The sequence below is a fragment of the Gobius niger genome (genome assembly GCF_951799975.1).
Source record: "Gobius niger genome assembly, chromosome: 22".
Lineage (NCBI taxonomy): Eukaryota > Metazoa > Chordata > Actinopteri > Gobiiformes > Gobiidae > Gobius > Gobius niger.
The window spans coordinates 8,943,126-8,961,804 of record NC_136873.1 but is presented as its reverse complement, the minus strand read 5'-3'; the positions used below and the strand labels follow the sequence as shown (position 1 = coordinate 8,961,804).

Below are 18,679 nucleotides of genomic sequence, written 5' to 3'. Positions count from 1 at the left end.
GAGATCATTCACTACATCACACGTTCAGCTTCATCTGGAGCTTTATGAGGAGCAGACTGACCTCAGATCAGACCAATAAACCCATCACTAACATCTCACAGGCGATAACACAGACCTGACCTCAGACCTGACCTCAGATCTGACCTGAAGTTATAATCCAGGCAAACAATTATTGTGTCGGGCTGGACTAAAAGTCATATCCCGATAAATCCCAGATAAAAAGGGAACTATATTGTGAGGCGTAATGATACAGGAGCAGTAACTCCTAAAGACTTCCCCGCTCACTTCCGTCAGTAACCTGTAGGGGGGGTAAAAACGGCGGCCTGTTCCTTTAAATATCGATATATCGCCCTATTATTCTGTCATCCATGGTAATAACACGTGTGATGAACGGGATAAAGATAAATCATCAAGAAAATTAACAATACTAGAATCAAAAACCCGGATTTAAACAGGAGGATTTTCATCAACAAAACTGCGCTCTTTTTCGTGTTTGTGAGCACTTTTAACGAGCTCTAACTCCGTAACGGAAACACGTTCAGAGCTAAAGTTTGGCATGTGTCATGTGTCCTGAACATACTTACAGGAACAATCGTCACGCGTGTTCTCGGGCCTGAACGTCTGGATCTACAGGCTCCTCAAAACCATCATTTCACACTTTCGGAACTTCCCCTCTAAGCGTCATTTTTGTGTTTGTGAGCACTTTTAACGAGCTCTAACTCCGTAACGGAAACACGTTTAGAGCTAAAGTTTGGCGTGTGTCATGTGTCCTGAACATACTTACAGGAACAATCGTCACGCGTGTTTTACAGCCTGAACATCTGGATCTACAGGCTCCTCAAAACCATCATTTTACACTTTCAGAACTTCCCCTCAGCACGTCAGAGGCTCTACAGCAGCAGTGTAGTGACCAGGGCCGGACGGTCATGTGTCCGTTCTGGAGGAGCACAGAGGGGCCCCCGGCTCTAAGGGCCCCCGGTCTGACCTCTCACTTTACCCTTTACCCCCCCGGGAGAGACCGAGCTTTACCCAAATCTAAAACCTCTTAACTCCCGCCTGAACCGAGAGGAGCTTTTTCCTCACGTCAGCACATTTTCCCATCATTTTTTTGTCATTTTTTTGTCGTTTTTTTGTCATTTTTTTCGTCATTTTTTCGTCTAATTTTTGTCACTTTTTTGTCACTTTTTTGTCGTTTTTTTGTCGTTTTTTTGTCATTTTTTTGTCATTTTTTCGTCGTTTTTTTGTCGTTTTTTTGTCATTTTTTTGTCATTTTTTTGTCATTTTTTGGTCATTTTTTGTCATTTTTTTGTCGTTTTTTTGTCGTTTTTTTGTCAGTTTTTTGTCGTTTTTTTTGTCAAATTTTAATCATTTTTTTGTCATTTTTTTGTCAAATTTTTGTCAATTTTTTTTACATTTTTTGGTCAAATTTTAATCATTTTTTTGTCATTTTTTTGTCGTTTTTTTGTCATTTTTTCGTCATTTTTTCGTCTAATTTTTGTCACTTTTTTGTCACTTTTTTGTCATTTTTTTGTCGTTTTTTTGTCGTTTTTTTGTCATTTTTTTGTCATTTTTTTGTCGTTTTTTTGTCGTTTTTTTGTCAGTTTTTTGTCGTTTTTTTTGTCAAATTTTAATCATTTTTTTGTCAATTTTTTGTCAATTTTTTGTCAAATTTTTTACATTTTTTGGTCAAATTTTAATCATTTTTTTGTCATTTTTTTGTCATTTTTTGGTCATTTTTTGTCATTTTTTTGTCGTTTTTTTGTCGTTTTTTTGTCAGTTTTTTGTCGTTTTTTTTGTCAAATTTTAATCATTTTTTTGTCATTTTTTTGTCAAATTTTTGTCAAATTTTTTTACATTTTTTGGTCAAATTTTAATCATTTTTTTGTCATTTTTTTGTCGTTTTTTTGTCATTTTTTTCGTCATTTTTTCGTCTAATTTTTGTCACTTTTTTGTCACTTTTTTGTCATTTTTTTGTCGTTTTTTTGTCGTTTTTTTGTCATTTTTTTGTCATTTTTTTGTCGTTTTTTTGTCGTTTTTTTGTCAGTTTTTTGTCGTTTTTTTTGTCAAATTTTAATCATTTTTTGGTCATTTTTTTGTCAATTTTTTGTCAAATTTTTTACATTTTTTGGTCAAATTTTAATCATTTTTTTGTCTTTTTTTTGGTCATTTCTTGTGACATTTTTGCCACTTTTTCATCCATTTTTCATCACTTTTTGGTCAAACTTTTCTCTCTTTTTTGTGAAAAAGTGACAAAAAAAGTGACGAAAACACGGCAAAAAGCCACAAAAAAATGAGACGTTACAGAGTCGCTCTCCAGTCAAGAAGCCTTTAGATTTGGGCAAAGCCGAACTGTAGAAAACCCTCTCGGTGAAGGCGGGGGGTCAGAGGTTAACGTGTATTTGTGGAAGTGTCACATTTACGCTGATCTGGGCCGGTTCATCCTCACATTGTAGAGTTCACTTCACTACAACAGAACTGTCCTGCAGGAGAACCCGGATGTGAAACACGGAGCTGCTCAGGAAAAGCTCTACAATGTGGATGTAGAGGCTCCGCAGGGTTTACCACGTCCGCAGCGCTGAGGCTCAGACAGAATCTTTATCAGACATGGCATTAAAGCTGAGGCACAGACACACAACGAGCGTGAAGCGCGTCAAGAGCGTAAAGAGCGAAACAAGCGGTAAACATGATTCATCTAATCACTGTTTTCTCTTCACCACAGGGGTGAGGGAGGGCATCCGGAGGAAAGAGTCCGAGGCAGTAACGTGTAAAGGCTGTGAGGGCATCCGGAGTAAAGTACAAAGGCTGTATAAGTATAAGTATAAAGTATAAGTATAAAGTATAAAGTATAAGAGCGTAAAGCAGAGGTCACTGACTGCCCGGCCGCCGCACTGACCTGCCGCTGCTGCGCGTGCTTCCCTCCGGCTCCTCGGTAGTTTCCGCGGGGGTCTCGTGCCTCTTCGCTGGGGGGGTGTGAGGCGGGGGGGTCGGTGTCCGGTCGCAGGTTCGTGTCCCGCGGTGAAGCTCGCGGTGAATCTGACGGGAAAACGGCTCCGAGTCTGTGGAACAAGAGCGGCTTTGATCCCGGAGTTTGCACTTCCACGTCCCGGCGTCCGTGCGTCTGACGTCAGCGCGTAAAGAGGAGGAGGGACGCGTGGTCAGGTGATGAGCGCGGGTGCTCGTGAGCGTCCAGAGCGCGCATGGTCGCCAACAAAACAAATAAATAAAAGGAAGAAAATCGTGCCACGTGTTGTGTGATATTGTTTTAAATATAAATACAAATAAAAATAAAATAAAAATGTTTAAATATTAATAAAAATAAAATAAAAATAATAATAAAAAAAATAAAATAAAAAAAAGTTTAAATATTAATACAAATTAGGTCGGTTTTACCCAAATCTAAAAGGTTCACCGCCTGTAGAACACAGTCATTTGAAAGCTAAGACCGACAGATCTGATGGTAACATTTCATCTGCAGTGCTTTTAATCACAGGGTGAATGTGGGTAAAGTGAGAAACTATTGAAAAGTTTCCACCTCATTTCAAAGTCGTTAATGTTGTGTATTTTTAAAAGCTTTAGATTCTGTTATTACTGTTTTTACTGTTTTTACTATTCTCTGTTTTACACCAGGGGAGGAACAAAAGTCAAATGTTTAATTTTGCCTCAAACACAGGTTGGTCCAAAGATACAGTTTTCTCTTAAGTCTCGCCTGAACCGAGGGGAGCTTTTTCCTCACGACACATTTATTTACTTCCATCATTGTTCAACTCATTTTTCTAACTTTTGTGTCATTTTTATCGTTTTTTTGTCACATTTTTGTCATTTTTTTGTCATTTTTTGTCATTTTTTGTCATATTTTTGTCGCTTTTTTGTCATTTTTTTGTCATTTTTTGTCACATTTTTATCACATTTTTATCATTTTTTTGTCACATTTTTGTCATTTTTTTGTCACATTTTTGTCATTTTTTTGTCACATTTTTGTCACTTTTTTGTCATTTTTTTGTCACATTTTTGTCATTTTTTCATCACATTTTTGTCACTTTTTTGTCACTTTTTTGTCACATTTTTGTCATTTTTTTGTCACATTTTTGTCATATTTTTATCACATTTTTGTCATTTTTTTGTCATATTTTTATCACATTTTTCTTCCATTTTTTGTCAATTTCTTGTGACATTTTTGCCACTTTTTCAAAAAAAAATCATCACTTGTCATTTTTTCGTCAAATTTTTGCCACTTTTTCGTCACTTTCTTGTCAATGTTTTCTCACTTTTCGTCACATTTCCATCATTGTTTTCGTCTCAGTTCTGTCTCTATTTTCACACCTTTTTCCCAGAAGCTTTTGGATTGGGGTAAAGCCAAACTGGTGAAACTGTGCTCGGTTCAGGCGGGAGTTAAGGGGTTAAAACTGTCCCACTTTAACCCGACTACTCTTTACTTCTACTCGAGTAACATTATAACGAAGTATCTGTGTCGTACTCGAGTAAAAGTACAATGATAAGGCGCCTCCCCCCCCCTGCTGGTCACTTACGAGCGTGACAGCCTGTGATATTTACAAGTATAAGTTAATTAATCTGTTAAAACACAGTAACAAACAAACACCGTCAGGATTAAATAAAGTTCATTTACAGGAAACAGAGAAACCAGTTCATCAGGAAACACCACGCGCCGTAAGTGACGCCTGCGTGGGGGGGCGTGGCTTCGGCGTGGGGGCGTGGCCTCGGCGTGGGGGGCGTGGCTTCCGTCTGAAGGCTCTCGCCGTAACAAAAGACACTCTCCCGTTTTCAAACAATAAACCTTTATTGTTCAGTGATTGGCAGATCATTTAAAAAAACACTCCGTTTCCACGACGACGGCGGAGTCTGTCCGACGCTCGTCATCACCCAAACCCCGCCTCCCGCCTCCCGCCTCCCGCCTCGCTCTACGTGTGGCTACGTCTGTACCGGGCTCTGCGGGGGAACCGTTTCAGGAAAGTCCGTCTGTTTCTGCGTTTGCTCCGGAGGGCGGGGCTCACGCTGTGGTGACTCCGCCCCCTGATGGTGACTCCGCCCCCCTGATGGTGACTCCGCCCCCCTGATGGTGACTCCGCCCCCCGATGGTGACTCCGCCCCCTGATGTTGACTCCGCCCCCATATGGTGACTCCGCCCCCTGATGATGACTCCGCCCCCTGATGGTGACTCCGCCCCCTGATGGTGACTCCGCCCCCATATGGTGACTCCGCCCCCTGATGTTGACTCCGCCCCCTGATGGTGACTCCGCCCCCTGATGGTGACTCCGCCCCCTGATGGTGACTCCGCCCCCTGATGGTGACTCCGCCCCCTGATGGTGACTCCGCCCCCCTGATGGTGACTCCGCCCCCTGATGGTGACTCCGCCCCCTGATGGTGACTCCGCCCCCTGATGTTGACTCCGCCCCCTGATGGTGACTCCGCCCCCCGATGGTGACTCCGCCCCCCTGATGGTGACTCCGCCCCCCGATGGTGACTCCGCCCCCTGATGGTGACTCCGCCCCCTGATGGTGACTCCGCCCCCTGATGGTGACTCCGCCCCCCTGATGGTGACTCCGCCCCCCTGATGGTGACTCCGCCCCCCTGATGGTGACTCCGCCCCCCGATGGTGACTCCGCCCCCATATGGTGACTCCGCCCCCTGATGGTGACTCCGCCCCCCGATGGTGACTCCGCCCCCTGATGGTGACTCCGCCCCCTGATGGTGACTCCGCCCCCCGATGGTGACTCCGCCCCATGATGGTGACTCCGCCCCATGATGGTGACTCCGCCCCATATGGTGACTCCGCCCCCATATGGTGACTCCGCCCCTGATGGTGACTCCGCCCCTGATGTTGACTCCGCCCCCTGATGGTGACTCCGCCCCCATATGGTGACCCCGCCCCCTGATGGTGACTCCGCCCCCATATGGTGACTCCGCCCCCTGATGGTGACTCCGCCCCCCTGATGGTGACTCCGCCCCCTGATGGTGACTCCGCCCCCATATGGTGACCCCGCCCCCTGATGGTGACTCCGCCCCCATATGGTGACTCCGCCCCCTGATGGTGACTCCGCCCCCTGATGGTGACTCCGCCCCCTGATGGTGACTCCGCCCCCTGATGGTGACTCCGCCCCCTGATGGTGACTCCGCCCCATGATGGTGACTCCGCCCCCTGATGGTGACTCCGCCCCCATATGGTGACCCCGCCCCCTGATGGTGACTCCGCCCCCATATGGTGACTCCGCCCCCTGATGGTGACTCCGCCCCCTGATGGTGACCCCGCCCCCTGATGGTGACTCCGCCCCCATATGGTGACTCCGCCCCCATATGGTGACTCCGCCCCCTGATGGTGACTCCGCCCCCTGATGGTGACTCCGCCCCATGATGGTGACTCCGCCCCATATGGTGACTCCGCCCCCATATGGTGACTCCGCCCCTGATGGTGACTCCGCCCCTGATGTTGACTCCGCCCCCTGATGGTGACTCCGCCCCCATATGGTGACCCCGCCCCCTGATGGTGACTCCGCCCCCTGATGTTGACTCCGCCCCATATGGTGACTCCGCCCCCCTGATGGTGACTCCGCCCCCTGATGTTGACTCCGCCCCCCTGATGGTGACTCCGCCCCCTGATGGTGACTCCGCCCCCCTGATGGTGACTCCGCCCCCTGATGGTGACTCCGCCCCCCTGATGGTGACTCCGCCCCCTGATGGTGACTCCGCCCCCTGATGGTGACTCCGCCCCCTGATGTTGACTCCGCCCCCCCCCTCCTGAAGGCTCTAAAACTTGGACAGAATGACGTGTTATTCACCTCTTACCTCCGCTTTAAGTTCCGCTTTACCTAAATCTAAAGCTTCGGGGCTGGAGTTCACGGCCCACAGGCCAGAGTCACGCCTCATTTGAAAGCTAAGACCGACAGAAATCATCTTCTTCCTGGTTTGTGTCGACATGTTTTAGTCGTTTATGTTGTGCTTTTCTGCGTCTTCATCAGAGTTTACATTTAATCTTCAAATAATAAGTTACTTTATTTTATTTTTTGGTTTACATTATATCTATATCTCTGCAAATAACATTAAAACACATGTTCACTCTGGAAAAAACAACTATTGTAGCGACATACTGCAAATCTAAACCTGCATCTACAGCACCTACAGTGACTTTACCTCATTCATTTGTTTATCAAGATCATTTTTAAAGTGTAAAATTCTTGTAAAAGTCACTTTTTAACGTGAACCTTTAACGACCTTTGTAACAAACCTTTGAAAACTGGGAAAGTTTCTGCTACAAAGCTCTGAGAGAAACACAGAGACACAACAGTGTTTCCTTAAAGGAGTGAAACAGCGCCCCCAATCTGACGCCGGTGGCCAAACAGTGAACTGCATCCACATGTACCACTGAGAATGAAACGTTCATCATGCTCTGTTTTGTGTCTTGAAGGTCTTAGCTTTCAAACGAGGCGTGACTCTCTGGCCTGTGGGCCGTGAACTCCAGCCCAGGAGCTTTAGATTTGGGTAAAGCTGAACCAGGCAGGGCTAAAAACATGGAAACAAACAGGATCTGAGGCTGTGAAGTCATGGTTGTTTTTCATGTTTCTCCTGCACATTTGTATCACATGGAGGAGAAACATGTGGAGGAGAAACATGTGCAGGAGAAACATGTGGAGGAGAAACATGTGCAGGAGAAACATGTGGAGGAGAAACATGTGGAGGAGAAACATGTGGAGGAGAAACATGTGGAGGAGAAACATGTGGAGGAGAAACATGTGGAGGAGAAACATGTGGAGAAACATGTGCCGGACTTCCCTGAAACGCTCGGCGCTCGCGTTGCTCCCGGTGAAATGTGGCGACTCTAAAATACTGGACCCTCAGTGCTCGTGTGGACGACGCCGGCGACAGAAACGCTCAGAAATAAAGTTTGTTTTTCCGGCGCCGCCTCGTCCGACTCTTCGTCTCGTTTTGTCGCAGAGTCTTTATTATCATCACAGTTCAGCAGATCTCAGCGTCCAATCAGACGGCGGCAGCTCGCTCCTGATTGGTCAGTGCTTGTTTTATAAATCAGAGCAGAGACGCAGCTCCGCCCCCTCCGCGGTCGCCGACGACGACGACGAGCGTCCGAGACTCGGCCAAAGAAAAAAGATGAAATGGAGTTTTTTTTTATTTGTCAATTTGAAAAAAAGAAGAAAATTTGGGGAAAAAAAAAAAAAAAAAAAATTTAAATGTAAAAAAATAAATAAAGCTAAAATAAGGGAAAATTTGTTTTTAATTAAAAAAAAAAAAAAAAAAGGTAAAAAAAAAAAATAGTAAAAAGTAAAAAAAATAAAAGTGGGAAATATGGGGAAAAACTGGGGAAAAAAGTTTAAAAGAAGAGAAAAATTTGTGAAAAAATAGAAAAAAAAGGAGAAAGTTCCTCGAATATTGAGATGTTCGGGGTCTGTGAGAGGAGGGCGGGGCCTTTGAGAGGGGGCGTGGCCTGTGAGAGGGGGCGGAGCTGCGTCAGCGTCTGCAGCATTTCGTTTTAGCACCAAAACAAAAAAAAGACACAAATAAATATTTAATAAAACAGTTCTGTCTCTGTGGGCGTGGCCTCCGAGGGCGTGGCCTCTGTGGGCGTGGCCTCCGAGGGCGTGGTCTCCGAGGGCGTGGCCTCTGTGGGCGTGGTCCGGTCAGACGTCCAGCACCTCCTCTGCCGTCCCCCCGCAGCGCAGCCGGTACCTCCCCGTCCTCCAGCTGATGGTCGGGTCCCAAAGCGCCGACAGGAAGATCTGCACCGCCATCGACTCCCGGATGAACCAGGCCACGGCGAAGTCCAGCTTCGAGAAGCTCGGAGCGCCGCCCTGAGGACACAGCGGGGACTACAGGTGAATATATTACATTAAAGAGGGGGTGTTCTGCTTTAAAGAGGGGGTGTTCTGCTTTAAAGAGGGGGTGTTCTGCTTTAAAGAGGGGGTGTTCTGCTTTAAAGAGGGGGTGTTCTGCTTTAAAGAGGGGGTGTTCTGCTTTTGTCAGTCCCACAGCACCAGTCTATATCACACTACAATGATGACAAACCTTCTGTTGGTCTGTAAATGCAGTAAATTAGAATAACTGCCTTGTATAAAATTGCTCTTTCAAAATGGCCGTAGCAAATGACTTGAAATAGGCGTCTGTCTCTTTAGGACGCTTCAAAAGACGGACATTATCTGTGCAGGTGGACAGTGGTTTTTCGAGGTTACCCGTTAGCTTGTTATAATCGACTACAGCTCATTGTTGATGAAAAGTCTGTAATAAACCACAAATGTGTAAAGCCAGGCTCATTGTGTGATCATCGTAAAGGCTGCTTCAAGCAGTCGCCTGTTTTAGTGACGTTATTTGTGCATAATATGCTGCCTGTTTTCAATGAATGTTGTGAAGGTGAAGGTTGTTAGCTTGTCGCGGCTAATAGTGCCTTAGCTCCGAGAGAAACCACTCGGCTACGACTCACTGTAGATGAAATGTGAGCAATAAACTTCCAAATCAACAAGCCTGGCTCCGTGTGTGATCATTGTTAAACGGTTCTTTATGTGTGTGGTGGTTTTATTGACTTTATTTGTGCATATTTCTCGTTTTCACGTGATGACTCGAGGTTTAGCTTAGCATTAGCTTTCTCCGGAGGCTCTGTGCATCATCAAGGCCCAGCGCAGAACCAGACACTGAAATAAGTGTTCTTGTCACCGGTTTGAATCCTGGGTGTTTCGGTAACAGAAACACTGATGTGTGTCTTTGTAAAAATCTGCTGTGGCTCCGGTTCACAACACATGAAGCTAATCCTCCATGATGAATCTGTTTACATCTTAGGGCTGGACACTGCGGGGAGGGGGTTCTGCTGAGGAGCAGTGGTTGGTTACTCGGCTCGGAGGCGTCTCCAGGAGGTGGGGGCGTTCCTAGGAGGACTCAGGCAAACCTATCCCTAAAATGGCCGCCATCAGAGTTTTTACAGATTACTCAAAATGGCCGCCATCAGAGTTTTTACAGATTACTCAAAATGGCCGCCGTCAGAGTTTATACAGATTACTCAAAATGGCCGCCATCAGAGTTTTTAAGATAAGATAAGATAAGATGGTACTTTATTGATCTCACAGATGGAGAAATTGCATTCGATGAGAGAGCATCCGGCAGCAGCACCCATTCAGTGCGCACCACTCTTTTTCCACTCTTTTTTTTCTTTGGTGAAAGATCGTCGTTTTACAGATGACTCAGAAATACGTGAATGTGCCAAGGCAACACTTCAGCCATGTTTTTAATGAGGGAGTGACAGAATAACATGATGGAAAGCTGGAAAAAGTCCATTTTACATAAAACAGGTCAAGATAGAAGCTACCAAGCTCTTCCACGTGTTCCCTATTTAAATATGGTTGGATAAAAGGGGGGACTATAATGTAAGGCATAATAACACCAAGAGCAGTTTGAAATCCGCGCAGTAAAGTGAAGATTACTGTGCGGTAGTATAAGTATAAGTACCTGGACTCCTGTGAGCTGGATGTAGGTGTAGTACTATAGCAGTAGTATAAGTATAAGTACCTGGACTCCTGTGAGCTGGATGTAGGTGTAGTACTATAGCAGTAGTATAAGTATAAGTACCTGGACTCCTGTGAGCTGGATGTAGGTGTAGTACTATAGCAGTAGTATAAGTACCTGGACTCCTGTGAGCTGGATGTAGGTGTAGTACTATAGCAGTAGTATAAGTATAAGTACCTGGACTCCTGTGAGCTGGATGTAGGTGTAGTACTATAGCAGTAGTATAAGTACCTGGACTCCTGTGAGCTGGATGTAGGTGTAGTACTATAGCAGTAGTATAAGTATAAGTACCTGGACTCCTGTGAGCTGGATGTAGGTGTAGTACTATAGCAGTAGTATAAGTATAAGTACCTGGACTCCTGTGAGCTGGATGTAGTCTGAGATGAACCAGGCCAAACAGTGACACATGAAGAAAACCATCATGTCCCACCTGAAACAGACACAGTAAAGTTACAATAGAAGCAGAACTAGTGCAGACTCAGACCGACCTACAAGACTCCAACATGTGAGGAAACCATGAACTAACTTTGAGTAGATGAACTAGGGCTGTGCAATTAATCGAAATCCGATTACGATTTCGATTACAACAGTAAACGATTACAAAATTAGCATAATCGCAAAAAATCGATTGTTTTTTTTCAATGTTTTTTTTTTCCTTTTTTTCTTCACATTTTTTTCTAATTTTAAATTTTTGGATTTTTGTCTTTTTTTTGATGGATTTTTGTCATTTTTTTGATGAATTTTTGTCATTTTTTTTGACGGATTTTTGTCTTTTTTTTGATGGATTTTTGTCATTTTTTTGTCATTTTTTTTGATGGATTTTTGTCACTTTTTTAAAGGATTTTTGTCACTTTTTTGATGGAATTTTGTCTTTTTTTTTTAAGGATTTTTGTCTTTTTTTGATGGATTTTTGTCACTTTTTTGATGGATTTTTGTTTTTTTTTGATGGATTTTTGTCACTTTTTTGATGGATTTTTGTCATTTTTTTGATGAATTTTTGTCATTTTTTTAAAGGATTTTTGTCACTTTTTTGATGGAATTTTGTCTTTTTTTTTTAAGGATTTTTGTCTTTTTTTGATGGATTTTTGTCACTTTTTTGATGGATTTTTGTGTTTTTTTGATGGATTTTTGTCACTTTTTTAATGGATTTTTGTCATTTTTTTGATGAATTTTTGTCATTTTTTTGTCATTTTTTTTGATGGAATTTTGTCTTTTTTTAAAGGATTTTTGTCTTTTTTTGATGGATTTTTGTCATTTTTTTGTCATTTTTTTTGATGGATTTTTGTCACTTTTTTGATGGATTTTTGTTTTTTTTTGATGGATTTTTGTCACTTTTTTGATGGATTTTTGTCATTTTTTTGATGAATTTTTGTCATTTTTTTAAAGGATTTTTGTCACTTTTTTGATGGAATTTTGTCTTTTTTTTTTAAGGATTTTTGTCTTTTTTTGATGGATTTTTGTCACTTTTTTGATGGATTTTTGTGTTTTTTTGATGGATTTTTGTCACTTTTTTAATGGATTTTTGTCATTTTTTTGATGAATTTTTGTCATTTTTTTGTCATTTTTTTTGATGGAATTTTGTCTTTTTTTAAAGGATTTTTGTCTTTTTTTGATGGATTTTTGTCATTTTTTTGTCATTTTTTTTGATGGATTTTTGTCACTTTTTTGATGGATTTTTGTGTTTTTTTGATGGATTTTTGTCACTTTTTTAATGGATTTTTGTCACTTTTTTGATGGATTTTTGTCATTTTTTTGTCATTTTTTTTGATGGATTTTTGTCACTTTTTTAAAGGATTTTTGTCACTTTTTTGATGGAATTTTGTCTTTTTTTTTTAAGGATTTTTGTCTTTTTTTGATGGATTTTTGTCTTTTTTTTGATGGATTTTTGTCATTTTTTTTGATGGATTTTTGTCACTTTTTTAAAGGATTTTTGTCACTTTTTTGATGGAATTTTGTCTTTTTTTTTTAAGGATTTTTGTCTTTTTTTGATGGATTTTTGTCACTTTTTTTTATGTATTTTTGTCACTTTTTTGATGTATTTTTGTCACTTTTTTGATGGATTTTTGTCACTTTTTTGATGGATGGAACTAGTGCGGACTCAGACTGACCTACAAGACTCCAACATGTGAGGAAACCATGAACTAAAAGTAAAAGTACCTGAAGACGTAGTGCGCGGCCCAGCCGATGATGAGGCTGGCGAGGAAACACTCTGAGACCGGCTCCAGGACGGTCCCCGGGAGCATGTTTATCCTCAGCTTCGTCCACCTGACACAAAAACACAACCACACCACAAAAACACAACCATTACATCAAACACACAACCTTATATCTCTACTAACTAACTAACTAACTAACTACTAACCATTACACAACCAAAAATCCTTCAAAAAAAAGACAAAAATCCATCAAAAAAAGACAAAAATCCATCAAAAAAAGACAAAAATCCATCAAAAAAGTGACAAAAATCCATCAAAAAAAAGACAAAAATCCTTCAAAAAAGTGACAAAAATCCATCAAAAAAGTGACAAAAATCCATCAAAAAAGACAAAAATCCATCAAAAAAGTGACAAAAATCCATCAAAAAAGTGACAAAAATCCATCAAAAAAGACAAAAATCCTTCAAAAAAGTGACAAAAATCCAGCAAAAAAAGTGACAAAAATCCATCAAAAAAAAGACAAAAATCCTTCAAAAAAGTGACAAAAATCCATCAAAAAAGTGACAAAAATCCATCAAAAAAGACAAAAATCCTTCAAAAAAGTGACAAAAATCCATCAAAAATGACAAAAATCCATCAAAAAAGACAAAAATCCTTCAAAAAAGTGACAAAAATCCATCAAAAAAGACAAAAATCCATCAAAAAAGTGACAAAAATCCATCAAAAAAGACAAAAATCCTTCAAAAAAGTGACAAAAATCCATCAAAAAAGTGACAAAAATCCATTAAAAAAAGTGACAAAAATCCATCAAAAAAAAGACAAAAATCCATTAAAAAAAAGACAAAAATCCTTCAAAAAAGTGACAAAAATCCATCAAAAAAAAGACAAAAATCCATCAAAAAAAGACAAAATTCCATCAAAAAAGTGACAAAAATCCATCAAAAAAAAGACAAAAATCCATCAAAAAAAAGACAAAATTCCATCAAAAAAGTGACAAAAATCCATCAAAAAAAAGACAAAAATCCTTCAAAAAAGTGACAAAAATCCATCAAAAAAGTGACAAAAATCCATCAAAAAGTGACAAAAATCCATCAAAAAGTGACAAAAATCCATCAAAAAAGTGACAAAAATCCAACAAAAAAGTGACAAAAATCCAACAAAAAAATGACAAAAATACAGCAAAAAAGTGACAAAAATCCATCAAAAAAATGACAAAAATCCATCAAAAAAGTGACAAAAATCCAACAAAAAAGTGACAAAAATCCAACAAAAAAATTACAAAAATCCAACAAAAAAGTGACAAAAATACAGCAAAAAAGTGACAAAAATCCTTCAAAAAAGTGACAAAAATCCATCAAAAAAGTGACAAAAATACAGCAAAAAAGTGACAAAAATCCATCAAAAAAGTGACAAAAATCCATCAAAAAAATGACAAAAATCCAACAAAAAAGTGACAAAAATCCTTCAAAGTGACAAAAATCCTTCAAAAAAGTGACAAAAATCCATCAAAAAAGTGACAAAAATCCAGCAAAAAAGTGACAAAAATCCATCAAAAAAAAAGACAAAAATCCATCAAAAAAGACAAAAATCCATCAAAAAAGTGACAAAAATCCAACAAAAAAGTGACAAAAATCCATCAAAAAAGTGACAAAAATCCAACAAAAAAGTGACAAAAATCCAACAAAAAAATGACAAAAATACAGCAAAAAAGTGACAAAAATCCATCAAAAAAATGACAAAAATCCATCAAAAAAGTGACAAAAATCCAACAAAAAAGTGACAAAAATCCATCAAAAAAGTGACAAAAATCCAACAAAAAAGTGACAAAAATCCAACAAAAAAATGACAAAAATCCAACAAAAAAGTGACAAAAATACAGCAAAAAAGTGACAAAAATCCTTCAAAAAAGTGACAAAAATCCATCAAAAAAGTGACAAAAATACAGCAAAAAAGTGACAAAAATCCATCAAAAAAGTGACAAAAATCCATCAAAAAAATGACAAAAATCCAACAAAAAAGTGACAAAAATCCTTCAAAAAAGTGACAAAAATCCTTCAAAAAAGTGACAAAAATCCATCAAAAAAGTGACAAAAATCCAACAAAAAAGTGACAAAAATCCATCAAAAAAAGACAAAAATCCATCAAAAAAATGACAAAAATCCATCAAAAAAGTGACAAAAATCCAACAAAAAAGTGACAAAAATCCAAAAATGAAAAAAAAAAAAATGAAAAAAAAAAAAAAAAAATTTTGAAAAAAAACAAATATTGAAAACAAAATGTATAATCGATTTTTTGCGATTATGCTAATTTTGTAATCGTTTACTGTTGTAATCGTAATCGAATTTCGATTAATTGCACAGCCCTAGAACTAACTAACTACTAACCATTACACAACCATAACATAACACAACCATTACATCTAACACAACCTTATATCTCTATTAACACAACCATTACACAACTCTCAGTGAAGGACCAATCACGGCGCGAGGCGAGGGTCACCTGATCATCCTGGACTGGAACTGGGCGATGGAGTACGAGCCGGAGTTCTGCATCGCCACCTGCGTCGCCATGGAGAACCTCCACCCCCTAAAACATGTACAACAGCAACATTATCCAGCGGCAGTAACGTCGCAACACACTGTGGGGGGAGTTTCAGTCGTCCAGTTAAAAACGCTTCTCTTTCAAACGGTCACTAGAGTTCACGGCTTAAGTCTCTGCTTTTACAGTTAGTTTTCAGAAGTCGACGGTCACTTTCGTAGGTCAAATGAGGCAAAACGCTGTTGCTCCCAGTCCAGAAGCTTTAGATTTGGGTAAAGCTGAACTGGGTGGTGAACAATCCTGCACTCACAGGTGGGGTTGGGCGATGTCCCCTTAATTGGCAGGTGACGATGTTTACAGACGATGACACGTTTCTCATTATAAGATATTTTTAAAGACGTTTGCTCAGTATTAGCGTAATGTTTAACCTCTTAACTCCCACCTGAACGGATCCCATTTCCTCCAGTTTGGCTTTACCCGAATCGAAAAGCTTCTTGGGGAAAAAGCACCAAAACAGCCGCAAAAAATGAGAAGAAAACAAGGATGTAAAAGCAACAAAAAAGTGACAGAAACTCAATAAAAATGTGACAAAAATTCAACAAAAAATTGACAAAAATGTGATAAAAACTCAACCAAAAAGTAACAAAAATGTGATAAAAACTCAACCAAAAAGTGATAAAAACTCAACCAAAAAGTGATAAAAAATCAACAAAAATGTGATAAAAACTCAAACAAAAAGTGACAAAAATTCAACAAAAAAAGTGACAAAAATTCAACAAAAAATTGACAAAAAGTGATAAAAACTCAACCAAAAAGTGACAAAATTTCAACAAAAAATTGACAAAAATGTGCTAAAATCAACCAAAAAGTGACAAAAATTCAACAAAGATGTGGCAAAAACTCAATAAAATTACAAAAAAAACAAAACCCCCCCACAAAAATAAAACATAAAAAAGGTGACAGTTTTGTGGGTCTTAGCTTTCAAATGAGGTGTTACACAGACCTACAGCCAGAGAGGACAGAAGGCATTCGGTTTAGGCGGGTGGTAAGAGCTTAAGAAACAGTGGGTGAGCGGGACAACATTTAGAAGTTTTTGAAGCCGCTCCATGTGCTCGTAGCCTCGTAGCTCCTGCCTCTTTCTCTCTCGGTCCTTCGTGAGAATATGCAAACCCATGCGCGCTCAGCTAGCTCCGACGTGAGAGCCATCGCGTCATTTTAAAACTGTTTAGTTTCCGTACGAAGCAAAGCAAAGCGAGACCACGCGGTGTTAAAGCAGTGCTAAGTAGGGCTGAAACAACTAATCGATTAATCGACAACTAATCGATTACTAAAATAGTTGTCAACTATTTTAGTAATCGATTAATCATTTTCTAGTAAACACAGACTTAAAAAGAGCAAAAATTACATGAACATTTTTTAATTTTGATGGAAACATACTTTGTTTTTCAAGTTAGGCCCTGTAGAGTTTTGTACATTGAACATTTCATAGATATGTGTCTGTGTCTCATCCAATTAATAAAGCAGAACTGGCACTAAGAGCCTCCAAAAACACTTTACAACACAGTTTAAGTTTACTCCATCATGTCCTCAAGAGATGCCACTTTAGCTTTATGTGATTAAAAATAAATGAAAAAATACAATTTTCATACACCATTCACAGCCAAGCGATTAATCGTAAACATAATCAGTAGATTAATCAATTACCAAAATAATCGTTAGTTGCAGCCCTAGTACTAAGTAACTCTTGCCCCTAGAGGCCATACGCGCAACTGCAGGTGTCGTAGCAAGTTACGATTTTTTAACTTAGTCTTGGAGAGTAAATCCTACGCTGACAGGAAAGGCGAAGGGACAGAGGGATATTGTTCACCCAATTACACAATGGAAATATTTTTTTTCACTCAAACTTGGCTGTAAATACTGTTTAAAGTGACGTTAGCCCGCAGTTAGCTTTGCCCGTTAGCCTGTTAGCTTCTTCTTCGTGATTCTGTTAGTGTGTATTGGTGAATCCAGCCCGGTGGCAGACACCAGGGGGCGATGAAAGACCCTCCAATCCTCCCATCAACACTTGTATCACCCCCACAGGGACTAAGTTTAAGTCCTGTCTGCTTTATCTCTAGTTTAAGTCCTTTTTCACGTTAGTTTAAGTCTTTTTTAACTTTAGCCTAGTCCTGTGTCGTACCGGTCTGCGATGGCCTTGGCCATGAAGTAATCCTCGGCGATGTACTGAGCGAAGGCCACCAGACCTCCAGCCTGGTCCAGGACGTCCTTCCTCATGAGACACGACATCCCCGTCACGCACTTGATCCCCGTCACGTTAGCCGAGATGTAGGAGCGCGGGTGGGACGTCCCGAAGTACACCTGACACACACGAGAACACAGGTACTATTTACAATTTACACCTGAGACACAGACAGTTACAGACGAGAACACAGGCGTTATTTACAATTTACACCAGAGACACACAGACAGTTACACACAAGAACACAGACATTATTTACAATTTACTATGATCCTGATCCTGAAATAGGACAAACTGCCATGAAATACAGTTGAACAGGGTTCCCACTCTTTACTTGAAGTCATTTTCAAGGTAATTTCCAAGATGTTCAAGGACATTTTAAAGTGCAAATACAAAGTAAGCGATCACATCTACGAAAACCTGCCCTCCCCAGTGAGTCCCTTTGTGAGTTCCTCTTCATTTTGATCCGTAATCAGATAATGACTGTTTATGTCTGAAGAGAAACGGAGCAAACACATGGCGTCTGCAGGTTCTAGGAATCATACAAAAACTGAGGTTCATTGGGGAAAAACAACACAAAGCGAGTTCGGGTTGACCAGGTCTAAACCAGAACTGAACCAGGACCAGGTCAGGGCAAAGACAAGCTATGAACCAAATGCAGTCCAGATCTTATCCCATGAAAATGGGTCAGGAGTGCAGAAGGTGTGAACAATATTACCTTTAGGGGAGTCCGGGGGAAGATTATTTTTTAAATTCCATATTTTAAAGCATCGATCTGATGCATTTTGAGATGATATAATGATAGCAACAAGCCCTTCTTGTCTGAAGAAGGGCTAAGGCCCGAAACGTCACTACCTGGTGAGCATTAAATAAGCTTTGGAGCGACTAAGTTGTGCGGATCTTTTATTTATTTGTTTTTGTGACACTTTCCATTTTTTGATCCTGCACACTTGTTTAGAACTGTGGATGTGCGTGCCTTCACCCACTAAAGTTGTAAATAAGTCATTAACATTAGCTACTGTAGCCGCGTGGACATTGTTTTGGCTTCCGAGAGCTGCGTGAGAGATGCATTCAGGGACCATAAGAAGTGCGGGAAAGGCAACTTTTTTCCCCACAAACGCGTGGAAAATCGGGACAAATATAACAGTGTAGTTATTTCAAATAATTACATTTATATTTACCTACAACGGCAAAATAAATGAAGCAGAAATATTTTCAAGGGCTATTATTT

At 40.4% G+C, this 18,679-nt stretch overlaps 1 protein-coding gene across 1 annotated transcript in view; it reads right to left on the bottom strand.

Moving 5' to 3' along the window:
- Positions 1-8,429: 8,429 nt before the first annotated feature.
- ugcg (UDP-glucose ceramide glucosyltransferase) overlaps positions 8,430-18,679 on the bottom strand; it is a 30,969-nt gene continuing 20,719 nt past the window's right edge. The window contains exons 6-10 of the mRNA XM_079580988.1: positions 17,389-17,567; positions 15,171-15,257; positions 12,670-12,777; positions 10,864-10,942; positions 8,430-8,813 (exon numbers count right to left, since the gene is read on the bottom strand). Of these exons, the coding sequence (XP_079437114.1) occupies positions 8,643-8,813; positions 10,864-10,942; positions 12,670-12,777; positions 15,171-15,257; positions 17,389-17,567 (624 nt within the window). The 3' untranslated portion in view covers positions 8,430-8,642. The remainder of the gene's footprint in view (positions 8,814-10,863; positions 10,943-12,669; positions 12,778-15,170; positions 15,258-17,388; positions 17,568-18,679) is intronic.